The 13,413-nt window shown below is 59.0% G+C and overlaps 1 protein-coding gene across 1 annotated transcript; it reads right to left on the reverse strand.

Annotated features, from left to right (window-relative positions):
- Positions 1–7,003: 7,003 nt before the first annotated feature.
- Positions 7,004–12,885, reverse strand: FAM240C (family with sequence similarity 240 member C). The gene is made up of 3 exons (XM_025287385.3): positions 12,514–12,885; positions 9,164–9,312; positions 7,004–7,235 (listed from the first exon to the last, which is right to left on the reverse strand). Exons 1-3 carry the CDS (start codon positions 12,514–12,516, stop codon positions 7,106–7,108), a joined length of 282 nt encoding a protein of 93 aa, XP_025143170.2. The 5' UTR covers positions 12,517–12,885; the 3' UTR covers positions 7,004–7,105.
- Between the last annotated feature and the right edge of the window lie 528 nt (positions 12,886–13,413).

The raw sequence follows: 13,413 nt of genomic DNA on the forward strand, positions 1-13,413 counted from the left end.
AGTAAACCAATGCATGCTTCTTGTATATGTCTGTTAGTTGCTCAATCGTGTGTGCCTTTTTGCCCGCCAGGGTCCTCTGTCTATGGAATTTCCCAGGCAAGAATAGTGGAGTGGATTGTCATTTCCTTCTCCAGGGGATCTTCCTGACCCAGGAATTGAACCCGGCTCTCCTGCGTTGCAGGCAGATGCTTTACCTTCTGAGCCTAAGCTATGTTAGTGAGACTATGTATTTGCTTTGGAATCTGCCTTTCTTCAAATCGGTTCTGCCTAAGACTAACCTTTTTCTCAAGCCTTGAGTTGATAGTGGCTCAGCAAACCAGTGCGTGTTACTCATGGAAATGTTAAACGATGTTAATGGAACTGAGTATTTGTTGGAGATCCTCCTTTCTTCAAGATACATGTCAGCTGTCTTATGGCTGAAGATGACTCCCCTTGTGCCGTTCTATCTCAAAATGCACGTTGTGGGAGAGGGGCCCGGGGAACTGTTTCAGTATTGAGCTGTTTCATGTATCTGACTAGCAGCTTGCTGCTGTTGCTGCTGCTAAGTCGCTTCAGTTGTGGCCGACTCTGTGCAACCCCATAGACGGCAGCCCACCAGGCCTCCCCGTCCCTGGGATTCTCCAGACAAGAACACTGGAGTGGGTTGCCATGCCTTGCTAAAAACTAGCAAGGGGGCACTCTTTCTGTCCCCTTCTGATGACTATCTCAGAAGCTTTGTCTCTTTTATACTTCAGCAAAACTTTGCTACAGAAAAGCTCCGAGTTATTAAACCTTGTCTCTGGCCCCAAATCCAAACCGTCTCCTCTGGAGGTCACCAGTCCTGGCTCAGCTCATGGCTCGCAGCCGCAACCTTTCACCTCCCACTTTTTCCCAGCTTTCAGTTCAGTTCAGTTCAGTCACTCAGTCGTGTCTGACTCTTTGCAACCCCATGAATCGCAGCACGCCAGGCCTCCCTGTCCATCACCAATGCCCGGAGTTCACTCAGACTCACGTCCATTGAGTCAGTGATGCCATCCAGCCATCTCATCCTCTGTCATCCCCTTCTCCTCCTGCTCCCAATCCATCCCAACATCAGAGTCTTTTCCAATGAGCTTTATTGAGGTATAATTAATATAACAGGTTGTGTAAGCTTGCGGTGGTGATTTGATGCATGCACACGTCATGAAATGATTCCACAGTAAGGTTAGCCACCATCTCCATCATCTCACATAGGTACCTTTTTTTTTTTTGGTGGGGATAACATTTAAGACCCACTTTCTCCGCAGCTTCCAAGCACACGGTGCAGTCCTGTAACTAGAGTCCCCAGGCTGGGCGTCAGTCCCAGAGGTTCTGAACTTAGAGCCAGAATTTATGTCCTTGACCAGCATGTCCCTGATCCCCCGCCCCCAGCAGCGCGTAACCATCAACTCTCTGCAGCCTTTCCCACCCTGCCCACGCGTCAGTGAGGCCACAGGGCTTCCGTCTTTCTCTATCTGGCTTTGTTGTAGCTGTGCAGTCACTCAGTTGCGTCCGACTCCTTGCGACCCCATGGACGGCAGCACTCCAGGCCTCCCTGTCCTTCACCATCTCCTGCAGTTTGCTCAAACTCGTGTCGGTTGAGTCGGTGGTGCTATCCAATCATCTCCTCCTCTGTCTGGCTTATTTCAGTTTGATGTTGTCAAGGTCCAGCCCTGTCATCACAAACGGCAGGATTTCCTTCTCATGGCTGAAGAGTTTGTACGTGTATATACCGCGTCCTCGCTGCCCATCCATCCGTCTGCAGACCCTTCACTGTTTTGTCAATGATGCTGCGCTGCACACAGGTGCCGGCGTCCCTCTGAGCCAGTCAGCTGCCTCCTCCTACAAGGACCCGGCTGCTGACGCTGGTCTTTCCGGAATGATGCCCCGTCTCAAGACCCCTAACTTAACTCCCTCTGAGAAGTCACTGGGTGTGAAGGTCACAGGCTTACAGGTTCTGGGCTCAGGACATGGACACCGATGGGGGCACCGTCTCACTGACCACGGTACGGATCAGGTGGCCCCGAGCATTCTGCACAAAGTCTCTGTCTCCCCAGGAGGAGAAAATCTGCTTACAGCGCTGGGTTGCGTCCTAGACCACGGCCTTCTCTCTGTGGGGACCACTCGGCTGCAGCCCAGCCTTGTCACTCACTGCTCCCTGGGTGGGGCCAGGGCGGGGCTGCCCCGCCCCCCCAACCCCACAGACTCTCTTCCTCTGCACAAGGGTGGGGCCTGCGTCTTCCTCACCCGGACGTGTCCACAGATGCCCCTCGGGGCCTGGCCGATCCGCCCCCCGCTCCACGTCTCCCCTGCCCAGTCCTGCCAACCTCTTGCCTTCTAGAGCCCCATAGCAAGCACTCTGGACCCTTCTGTGATGGCCCCCCGTCTGCCCCTGGGGCCTGCTGCCAAGGCCCTGGGACCCATTCCCTCCTAGGAGTGGGGGCCCCACAAGGGCTCGCCCTGGACTGGGGTCCCAGAGGGAGTGCTGGTGGGTGAGGGCCACGTGGGTTGGTGGCTGCTGTGGGTTCGGGGTGGCTGGATGGAGCCCATCAGTCAGAGGCTGACCTCCCTCCTCCGGCCTGGGCGGAGGGGCCCACGGACTGCTCAACTGTGCCAAGCGTGGGTCAGGGTCCCCCAGGGAGGAGAGGGACAGCAGACCCCAGTGGACAACACTCGAGACTGGGGACCCCAGAACCTTGGGTGGGAGAAGTCCATTGTCCCCACCAGGACCCAGCATGCACCTCCCTGGGGGCAGCGTGTCCCTTCAGACGGGCAGCCTCCCTGCCCTAAGCCTTTTCTATTGGGATGAAATTCATGTTCAGTAAAGCGTGCACCCCCAGGGCCCAGCCGAGGTCTGTGTGTTGTGTAACCTCCACCCAAACAAGACCTGGAGTGTCCCCACCCAACGTGGCCCCCAGGCTTCTTGGCGCTGGGTCCGTGCCCAGAGGGGACCAGGGTCCCACTTCCACCAGGAATGGCTGCACCCCTTCTGGGATGTCACCAGAGTCACCTGCAGGATGGGCACATCTTCGTCACATCCCTGCCTCCTTTCACCACACCTGCTGTTTTCGAGGTTCACCTGCATTGATACACATATGAACAGCTTGGTCCTTGTTATCTCTACTATTTTACTATTGGATGTACCATGACTTGTTTATCCATTTTCTGTTCTGGGGCAGCTCTGGTGATACCAGTTCAGGACCTTTTGTTGTTCCAGAAAGCCAGGGATATTTCAAAGATTAATGGAGTTCCATCAAAAAGAAGCTGGTTTGAAAAGGATCTCACTGGTCAAATCTGTGAGAATTTGAGCATCCGGAAGAGGGACGCTCAGGGTTGATTGACTGCATCCAGTTTATGTAAATCCATGAATCTGCGGTGATACTCAAACGAGAGAAAGCACGAGAAGGGATATAGTGCAGAAGTGAAGCCAACTCTTTCTTTTGATTATTGGTGTCATAAGGGACAATGTAACACTGCCCTGCTTTCTGCTCCCACTAGAGTCAGTCTAAGTAAATCACTCCAGTCATGAGGAAGGCCCACTTGGAAAAGGGATGCTGTCTAATGAACATGGAAGGGGGACAGATTAGCAAGTCCCCAGTGTCAGGTGCTGGAAGTGACCCCTGGGACAAGGTGGGGGTTTGTGATCGGACCCTCAGAGGGGTGACTGCTGGGGACCTGCGCTTGAGGCATTGAGGGGGCTGTGTGTCTCCTGGACGCTGGTGGGTGTAGACTCAGTCTCACTCAGAGGGCGCCCAGGTGCTGGTTTTGGTGGCAGGCCATCCAGCCTCTGTGTTTAGGTCAAGCCCCTTGCTCCCTTAGAGAGAGTTTCTGTCTTTGAGGAATGAGACAGGACGGGCGAGCAGAGCAGTGAGTGCAGTTGGCCAGGGGACAGTCCCCAGGGCTGGTTTTCCCGAGAGCCGCGGGAGGGGACCTATTTGATGTGAGTCTCGATCACACAAACCTGCTCTCACAGGAACCGGGGATAGTTGAAAAGGGACTTGGCATTAGCTGGTGTTCAAGAGTCTTTATACTTTTCTGTTAAGTACAGTAACTTAATTTTGGCTAGTCTGGGAAATGCTCTTATTTTTAAAGACGAATGCTGAGGAAAGAGACATGGTAAGCACCGGCCACCTCTAGAAGGCCTTCCTCCTGTAATTGGCCCTGCTCTTGGTTTGCCAGGTCCCAGCAACACCGCCCCATCTGGGGGACCCTCCTCCAGGAAGCCCCCAGAGTGCCACCCAGGGATCTAAAAGTCAAAGACCAGCCCCATGTGAGCGCTTCTCTTCCCAAGTTGACAGCCCCTCAAACCCTCACCTGCATTCCTGGGTCCAAACAGCTCTGAAAAGCACAAGTTTTCTTTGTAACTCACGTGGCAGCAAGACCCTGTCGTGTTCTACTGAGAGGAAGTGGTAGAAAGATGACCATGTTATCAGGGGGTTTCTGGGCTGAGGGTTGTGGTCCTGCCAGAACAGGGTATGCTCCAAGTCCCCCCAGGCCGGGCAAGGAGCCCAGGGACGAGGACCAAACCCAGGGACGAGGATCAGCCCGGCAGAGGGAGGCCCCGGCCCCAGAGCTGTGCCTGGCAGTCCCTCAGCTCCCGGACCCGACTCAGCTCTGGAGGACGAGCAGCCGTGGACTCAGGGCCACAGTGACTATTTAGAGTGTGCGGTTCTGCTCAACATCGTTGAATCCGGCAAACCCTTCCATGGTTTAGCAGACCAAAGCTCAGTTAGCTAGCGGGCCTCCTCCCGTTGTGTTCGGATAAGTCAGAGCCGAGCAACCATGCTGCTTTGGAGAGAGCTGACCGCCCAGTGTAGGGGCCTGGCTCTCTGAGGGTGGCAGGAGCCGCACAGAACCCCCTGCAGCGGGCGTCAGCCCCCACACGACAGCAGACGAGCCCCTACTCTGGGCCGCCCCCCGCAGTCCAGGCAGCCTGGGGGACCCCCAGCCCTTGGGCTGCATGGCCTTCCTCAGCCGCTCCAGGTCCTGGGGGAGGGAGAGGCCTTGTGGACGGAAGAGACTCTCTGTGTCTCCTCCAGGCTCTGCCCCCATTTCTCTGTGTTTCAAAATCTCCTCCAGAAAAAAAAGAGTCGGTGTTTGAAATCCAGCCCCTAAATATGCTCTGCACACGTGGAAAATTGCAAAAGGGCAGGGCGAGAGGAGGGCTCGGTCCAGAGCGCCCAGGTGGGGCCCCGCCCCCTTCCTCGGTCCCCGCCCCCTTCTTCCGTCCCCTGCATGAAGCACCCTCCGGTCTCCGGGGTAGCTCAGCTTTGGGGACAAAGATCAGTGGCGGAGAGGCTGCGGCTGGTGAAGAGCCTTGTCTCCATGCCACCCTGGCTTCTGCCATGAGGAGGAAGGTCAGCGGGTCACTGCAGCGTGGCGGGCCCTGAGGACGGGGTTCCGCATCAACACGCCCGTCCCCCAGACGGTCCAAGCAGACGTCTCTGTTTATCCGTGTTGACAGCGCGGAGCTCTAAGCACATCATCAGATGAAATTACCCTGGAGCAGCTTGGGGCTTTTCGAGTCTTAGTGACGGACTTCTATTCTCCAGCTATTTTTAGGGCCATTAATCACCACATTCCCCGCGTGTTCATCAGTGGAATGTCCTGAGTCATGAGCTCTGATGGACAGCTTGCAGGGTGGTCCAAGAACGTGCGTTTGCAGGTTGGTGTTGCGCTGGGCCTTCTCTGGGCCCTCTCCACGGCCATTTGGCGAGTCAAGCACCCGTATTTGTGTCCGATTCCGGACCTTTTCTGCTGGATATCCCCTTGTGGTCCAGTCTACTGAGGACAGCTCTGGAAATGCCGTGGATGTCACGTGGCCATTTGTGTTGGCGTTTTTTCCTTTGGTTAAGTCTCTGGAGAAGCTCCGACAACCCCTCCCCGTCCTTGCCAACTGGATCGGGGGTCAGAACAAAACAGAACCCAAACCCAACTGTTATAGAATCCAAATCTGCACTGTTCACTACACAACAGCCCGATAAATGGGGAGATGAGTTGTGGCACAGAACAGTGACTTTACTCAGAAAGCCAGCAGACGGAGACAAGGGTGGACTAGAGTCCCAAAGAGCATCTCGGCGGACTTAGAATTCAGGATCCTTTTATACTGAAAGGGGAGGGGGTTAGATGCTTGTGGTGAACTTCTTGCTATGGGACTCCTTTGTTCTCGCAGCTGCCCACGGGTAGGTCAGGTCACGATGTTCCTGTAAACCTCCAACGGGAAGATGTTATCCTCTGTTCTGCAACTCTTTATCTCTGTATGAATGAGAAATTATTAGCCTGTAAAGGCGGAGGCTTGAGAGCGGGCTGACCTGTGTATTTAAAGCTGTAGCCAACATTGCTGACTCATAGCGAAGGCGCCGGCACACGAAGGTTAAAGACCTGAGGTGGAGTCGGATCTGTCCTCCCCGTTACACTATCTGCAGAGACGGCACAGCCGGGCCCCAGCCCCCTCCCGGGAGTCCTGCCCTGTCAGCGAGGCGCCGTGGTGGCTCCCACTGTGGGCCATGTGGAGGGGGCACAGCCCCCGCGGGCATCTGGTTGGCTCCCGGTCCTCCTGTCTCAGCCCGGCCTCTGCTGCGGGCTCAAGCCCCCTGCTCATCCGGGGGTCCGGGGAGGTCACAGCCCCCGCTGGGGGGACAGGCAGGTGCGACACTGAAACACTGAGTCCCAGCCCTATCGGCCTCTGTGGCCTCCGGAGACTGTGCCTCCAAACCCAAGTGAGGAAGAGGCTGTGTCGCTTCCTGAGATGATGTGGTGGCGAGTGAGGACTTTGAAGGGACTTGGGGAGCACACGGCTTTACACAGCTTCACGTCGGGCACTGTCCTTAGGCTGAGCTTTTGCAGACATTTTGATCAAAGGTGAATTAAATTGTGTTCAAATTTGCCCAAGTCCCCACAGTCCGGAGATTTCTTTCTAACTTACTGGAAGTTAGTAGCATCATGTTCACTTTTAGTGTGTGTACATTTTACAGGTGTGAAGAAAAATGGTCACAAAACATCCACTCATCTGAGATTTTATTGGGCGCTTACATCACGCTAGAGACGCAAAACCATGCAGGGGCTGGGCGGCCGCAAGGGCGGCACGGGGCCGCGGGCAGCTGCGCTCTCAGGCTGCCAGCTGGTCCCCGGTGCTCAGGGCGGGGGTGCCCAGTGGGGCTGGCTGCGGGGGCGCCTCCTGGGAGCTCTGCAGCATCTGGTTCCTCCTCTCCAGCTGCCGAGCCCACTCGTCGCGGAGCCTGGGGGAGGCCGTTTGGGCTCAGTGAGGACCTAGCACACCGGGCTGCCCAAGGCCCGTGCCCGGTGCCTGCCCCTTCTCGTCTCCGAGGGCCCCGCCTGCCCGCCAGGAAGGGCCCCGTGGGCTCCTCCCAGAGGGGAAAGCGCAGCCGGGGGCAGGCAGGTCCCTGCAGGACCAGAGGCCAGGACGCAGCGCCTCGGTCAGCCTGCCCCACCCAGCACCCCAGGTGGGCCCTCGGGAGCTCACTTCCCGGGTCAGGGGTCTGTGGTTGGGACCACAGCATGACACCCAGTGGTGACCCGGGGGAGACAGGCCCCCGTAGACTGAACATGCCCTTGGGCCCCATGTGAGCAAGGGGTTTGAGTTGGAGGGAGCGGGCTGGGATGGGAGCCTGGCCTGGACCCGCCTCCGGGGCTGCTGGGCAAACTGGTGGGAAGTGCCCACACAGGGAGGAGGGTGCCTCCCCCGAGCCAGCGGAGAGGCCAGGACAGCCCTGATGGCCTGGGGACGAGGGCGGAGCTGCTGCTGCCCAGGGGCAGGGCTGGGGGCGGGCTGAGGCCGAGTCACCAACACGTCTCCCCTGACAGGTGAGGCTGTCAGCCCCGCCCAGGGCCTCAGTGACCGGCGAGGCAGTGCTGCCCGCAGCCTGCTCCTGGGACCTTCCCTCATGGGCTGAGACCCAGAATGTCCTGGGCCTGATGGCACATGAAGGACAGGGAGGAGGCCACGGAGACCCTGCAGGGATCCTGTGCCAGGAGCCCTTCAGATGAGGGTTCTGTGCCAGGACCTCCGCCCCAGGAGGCCAGGTGAGGACAGTGGCCAGCTCTGGGGGCCACACGGTGTGGACAGGAGGCGCCGCAGCTGCACACCTGTGCTGAGTGGCCAGAAGCACTGGATGGGGGGGCAGCATGGCAACCAGACCTCTGGCCACTGGCAGGGTCAGTACCCAGGCTGAGCCCTCCACAGTAGCCAAGAATCCGCCTTTCCAGCCTAGCTCGCAGGGCAGCAGCTGCTGGTGCTATTTGGGGACTAAGGTTGGGGCCACTTTGGAAGTTTCTGGCCATCTGAGACTTTGTCTTGGTGCAAATTATGTGCTAACATTCCCTCTTAACTGTCCACTGCTCAGGGTCACCTAGGACACACCCCTTAGCACCCACAGGCCCCTGTGTCCACTCAGAAAGAAAGTGGAGTTGGCTTTGAGTCTGTAAGTGAAGCACGTGTGTGACAAGGAGCAGGATGGACTTGCTGGTTGATTGCATCCAGCGGGAGCAAATGTCAGAAAACAGATAAAATCAGATGAACTCTGCAGGGCAACTTCCTACAGGACCCTCAGGAGATTGGGAATGAAGGGATGGGGTGATGGAGGGATGGGTGATGGAGGGAGGGGTGGTGGAAGGAAGGGGTGATGGAGGGATAAGGTGACGGAGGGATGGGGTGACAGAGGGATGGGGTGATGGAGGGATGGGTGATGGAGGGATAAGTTGATGGAGGGATGGGGTGATGGAGGGAAGGGGTGATGAAGGGATGGGGTGATGGAGGGATAAGGTGATGGAGGGAAGGGGTGATGCAGGGAAGGGGTGATGGAGGGATAAGTTGATGGAGGGATGGGGTGATGGAGGGAAGGGGTGATGGAGGGATAAGGTGACGGAGGGATGGGGTGATGGAGGGATGGGGTGACGGAGGGATAGGGTGATGGAGGGATGGGCGAGGGATGGATGGGGTGTTCTTCTCTACCACTACTGAACAGTGATGTGATTCTGAAGCTGAGTTGGCATGGTTGATGTTCAGTGGTTCGTACCCACTCCTCAGGTGACACTGATCTGGGGGTGGGAAGCGGGTGGTGGGGGGGTCTCTAGACTGCATCCTGAAGGCTGGCAGTCCCGGTACAGGTGTGTCTCTGTGCCCTCAGGTTGCTGGCACCGAGCTCACCTGTCCAGGGCACTCCTGCGGATCCTCATGTCCTCCTTTTGCAGTTGTTCCCTGTGAAGCTTGATTTTTTTCTCCCAAAACATCTTTAGCACGTCAGCATCGTAGGTTACCCTTCCGTGGTACTTCATGGTGTAGCTTTTGCTCATGTTCTGGATAAAGGAGAATGTGCAGATCTGTCATGCTGTGCTGTGCTGGTTTGAGAGCTCATGAAACCGGCCCCTTACCGATAAGAAGGCGGCTCCGCCCCAGATGTTTCCCTTGCCCCCTTGCACCTTCCTGGGGGTCAGACTGTCAGGGGCTCACAGCGCATTCAGACCAGCAGGCTTGCCGCCTTCTGGACTGGTTTCCTGGATTAGGGGAAGTAGCAGCTGATGGTGAATCCCACTGGGGCCTTTGGGCATTTGGGAACGTAAGTGACAGCAACTCTTGTCTGCCTCTCCTGTGGGTGACCCCAGGCGCAGATGGCTGGGGCGTGGTGCCATACAGCAGCGGCCCTGCCTGAGCCCCGAGCGGCTGCGCTGTGCGTCTGACCCCAGGACGGCAGAGCACGACGGAAGTGACTAAGGCTAAGTGAGGTCACCAGGGGCCCTGACCCGGAGGACTGGTGTCTTTACAGGGGGGCGGTTGGGACACAGACCACAGAGGGACGCCCCGCGAGGACCCGGGACCCGCCAATGGGTAAGGCCTCAAGGGAAGCTGCCCTGCCCACACCGGGTCTTGAGTTTCGCCTCCAGGACGGCACAGGTCAGCTTCTGTTGCGAGTCCGTGGTGCCTCCCGGCTCGTCACTGTGCTCACCGTGTCTCCAGCGTCCCGACGTCTGCCCTGCACACCCACCCCTACACGCCTTGTTCTGACACCCTGGTGCTGGGTCTGGGCCTCCTGGTGCAATTTTGAAATACACACTGAACAATGCGGGACCCTTGCCCTCTCCTTGGGGGAACCCACACTCTGGGCCACAGTCCACCTGCCCTCCTCACCCAGGATGGGGTGCCAGACAGCCAGGGACGGCCCTGCACCTCGGGACCCCTGGAATCCCACAGGCCTGCCCACCCTCCGCCTGCCTCCCCTGGGCCTTCCCACAGAAACCACGCTCCCTCTGCCCCGCCACCCTCCCCTGGGGACGGTGAGGGACAGACTGTCCAACGCAGTCACAGCCTCATCTGCTGGCCTTGCTGCATCATGTGCTTCCTATCAAGGCCCCTCATTTCAGGATGCAAGGTGGACACTGGCCAAAGAAGCCTCATGAGAGATTCCAGACCCCCTGTGGACCCCTGAGACCAGGCAAGGTCATTCCAAAGGCACCCCTGGCATAATTAGGGACTGAGATCAAAGTAAGATCCCGGGGACAGAAAGCGAGGTTTTTCATCTGGAACTGGCTGTTGTTAAAACCTCCGACCGTGGGAACTGCAGGACCAACCAGGCTCCCTCCCAGCAGAGGAGGAGCAGGTCGGGGGCAGCAGTGGACGAAGCCCCCCCACCCAATGGTGGCTTCTCTGCTACTCCGTGCTTCTAAGCACGTCATGAAGAAGGGGCCCAGTGCGGCCTGCCTCTGCAGCTCAACTCTTAAGGCACGTTTGGGCTTTCAAACCCCCTAAGCTGGTCAGACTTGACCTTGAGAATTCAGTCTCAAGCACAGGTGTTTGTCCTGAGCTGGCGTTTGTGGTGTGGGTTGTATGGTTCCTGTGGTTGGCGTGGCTGGGAGAATCCGCCCCCAGCAGGACCCTGACCCTGCGGAACCTGCTGCCATTTGTCAAGGGGTTTCTCGAGGGGCCAGAAGGAAACTCTCACCCCGGGCTCAGACCCACATGCCAGAGGCTCTTGTCTGAAAGGATGGAGAGACGACTTTGGTTAGAGAAAGTCTGCATCTGTGTTTGGTGGGAAGATGGTGAGATGCACAATCTGGGACCTTTGTTAGAAGCTATGGGTACAGGATGCCTGGCGTCTGGTCCTCCAGGCAGTCAGGTCATGCCTCTGTGTCCGGGTGAGGGGTCGGCTGAGCAGAGCTGTGTAAGTGCTCGGCTCCTCAAGGCCAGGGGCTGGGCCACATGTGGGACTGAGGCCACGGGCATGGAGACTAGTGGAGCCCCTGTGCAGAAGAGCCTCCCTGAGCCCCCAGTAGCCTCAGAGTACAGGGTCCGGTTTCAGCACCATGCCCGGGCAGCCTGAGGTGTGAAAGGAGCTCCTGTGTGTGTTGCACACTGCATGTGTGTGCGTGGGTGTGAGTGCCGGGGAGCCACCTCTGGGGCCTGCACGCTGGCTGACCCTTGGGACACGGGGCTGGCTGTGGGCACAGCTGTGGGCAGCTGCAGCTGGAGCCGGGAATCTGAAGGCCACGAGCCCTGGAGGAAGACCAGCCCAGGCCCACGCGTGCACAGCGGGAGCCAGGGGAGGCTGGCTCAAGGCTTGAAGATCTTCCTGTGGAAGCAGGTAGGGGCCGAGTTCCCTGTGACTTGGGGGCCGGGGCGCAGGGCAGGAGCAGGGGTGCCGGCGCGGGAACCAGGAGAAGAGAGGGAAACGACCCGCCTCCTGCTTCGGGGCCAAGAGCACTCGGGAGACCAGCCCTCCACACTCGGGCACAGGGGGCTTATGAAAACTAAAGGAGAAGCTGCAGGCTGGCCGCAGACCCATTAGAAACAGGTCTAAGTCTCTGGAGCTGCCTGCTTGCTGGATCGGGGTTTGCAAGGCCATGTGACTAACCCCAGTGCCCCGAGCCCAAGCCTGCACCTGCTGGGGTGTGATGGAGAAGCAGGGAGACGTTCGCAGGCGAGAAGGGCAGGAGGTGGAGCCGGCAGGGTCGAGGGCCAGGAGGGCGGCCGTCCCGACCCGTGGGGGACAGGGTGGGGGACAGGCTAGATTTGGGGGCAAGAGCAGCCCAGCCGGGGCCAGGCTCCACTGTGACGGTGAAACTGCAGGATGCCCTGGGCCCCAGGGGAGACCCCTCCTCACTCACGGACTCTGTGCGGCCACCCCACCCCTGCCTGGGGGCAGCCCCTTCCGAGCCCCCAGGGATGAGCCCTGCTCCGCCATCAGGTCCGCAGTGTGAGGACCCCGCCCTCCTGACCACCCGGCAGGGCCCGTGTGCCTGCAGGAGGCTGGAGGCTGCGCACGTGTGAGCTGCGTGGGAGGCGGCAGTAACAGCTCCGAGTGCTGGGGGCCCAGATGGCGGAGAAGGGGGACCCTGAGCTCACCTCCTCCCACAGACACTCAGAGCGACATCAGTGAGGGTGGCCAGAAAACTAGCAGAAAGGGGGACCCAGGACTAAAGACATAACAGAGACCCACAGCCAGACGGGCAGCAGCGGTGGGGACACAGCATATGGGGAGCCGCAGCCTGCGGCCGGCAATTCACCATGGGCCGGATTTCACAGTCGCAGAGGTTCCCCCAAGGAGCAGGTTGGTCTGAGCCCCACGTCGAGCTCCTCAGCTTGGGGTTCCTGCAGCAGGAAGGCGAGCTCCCAGAATGTCTGGCTTCCTTTCAGGAGAGCTGGAGGGCTGCGGGAACAGACTCTGCTTGCCAGGCTGGGAAGACCCGGGGTGGGGTGGCAGTCTGCAGGAGCCAGGGTCAGACCCCTGCTGATCATGGGGCGCCTCCAGGGAGGCGGGGCCCCACGGACAGCCCTGGGGCACGGATGCTGGCAGCAGCCCCTGTGGGAGGCTTGTGCTGCCAAGTGGGCACCAGCGCTGGCCAGCACCGCGTGGGAGCCCTCCTCCTGGCCTCTGATGCCAGCGGCTTAGCCAGCACGAGCTGTCCGCACCCGTCCTCTCCCGCCCACCACTGACTGGGCACCACGCGCTTGGGGAGCTAGCCCTGCCCACAGCAAGTCCAGGGTCCAGCCCCAGCCACCAGGGGCCAGCGCCAGCCCTGGGGGCTCCCTCTGGCCCCACATGCGGCTGCTCTTGGTCCACTCTGAGTGCCCCCAGGTCAGCACGTGTGGGGCTGGCCTTGGCCGGACAGTGGGCCGGCCACTGTCCCACGCCCCACCGGGGCCACACGGCTCACTTCTGAGGAGGCCTGCCCTGCCCTTCAGGGCGTCTGCCGCAGTCAGCCCCCCATGACAGAAGGGTCCATGCACCCCACAGAGGGGCCCTCCGGCAGCATGGAGCTCTGGGGACTGGAGGGGGCATGCTGTGGGCCCCCAAGGACATCTCTCACCTAAGGCCTCTCATCCAAGACTGGGAAGAGTAACCAAATAGCCCAACACATAGAAACGAACACAGAGAGTTAGGCAAAAGCAGGACACAGAGGACC

The sequence above is a fragment of the Bubalus bubalis genome, chromosome 6 (genome assembly GCF_019923935.1).
Source record: "Bubalus bubalis isolate 160015118507 breed Murrah chromosome 6, NDDB_SH_1, whole genome shotgun sequence".
In the NCBI taxonomy this organism is placed as follows: Eukaryota; Metazoa; Chordata; class Mammalia; order Artiodactyla; family Bovidae; genus Bubalus; species Bubalus bubalis.

What these genes read in the sequence shown, in the direction of transcription:
- FAM240C (XM_025287385.3), bottom strand. An exon ending in CGCAGGAGTGCCCTGGACAG is followed by an intron (nt 7,236 to 9,163) that starts GTGAGCTCGGTG and finishes GGCCTCCCCCAG; the next exon opens with GCTCCGCGACGAGTGGGCTC.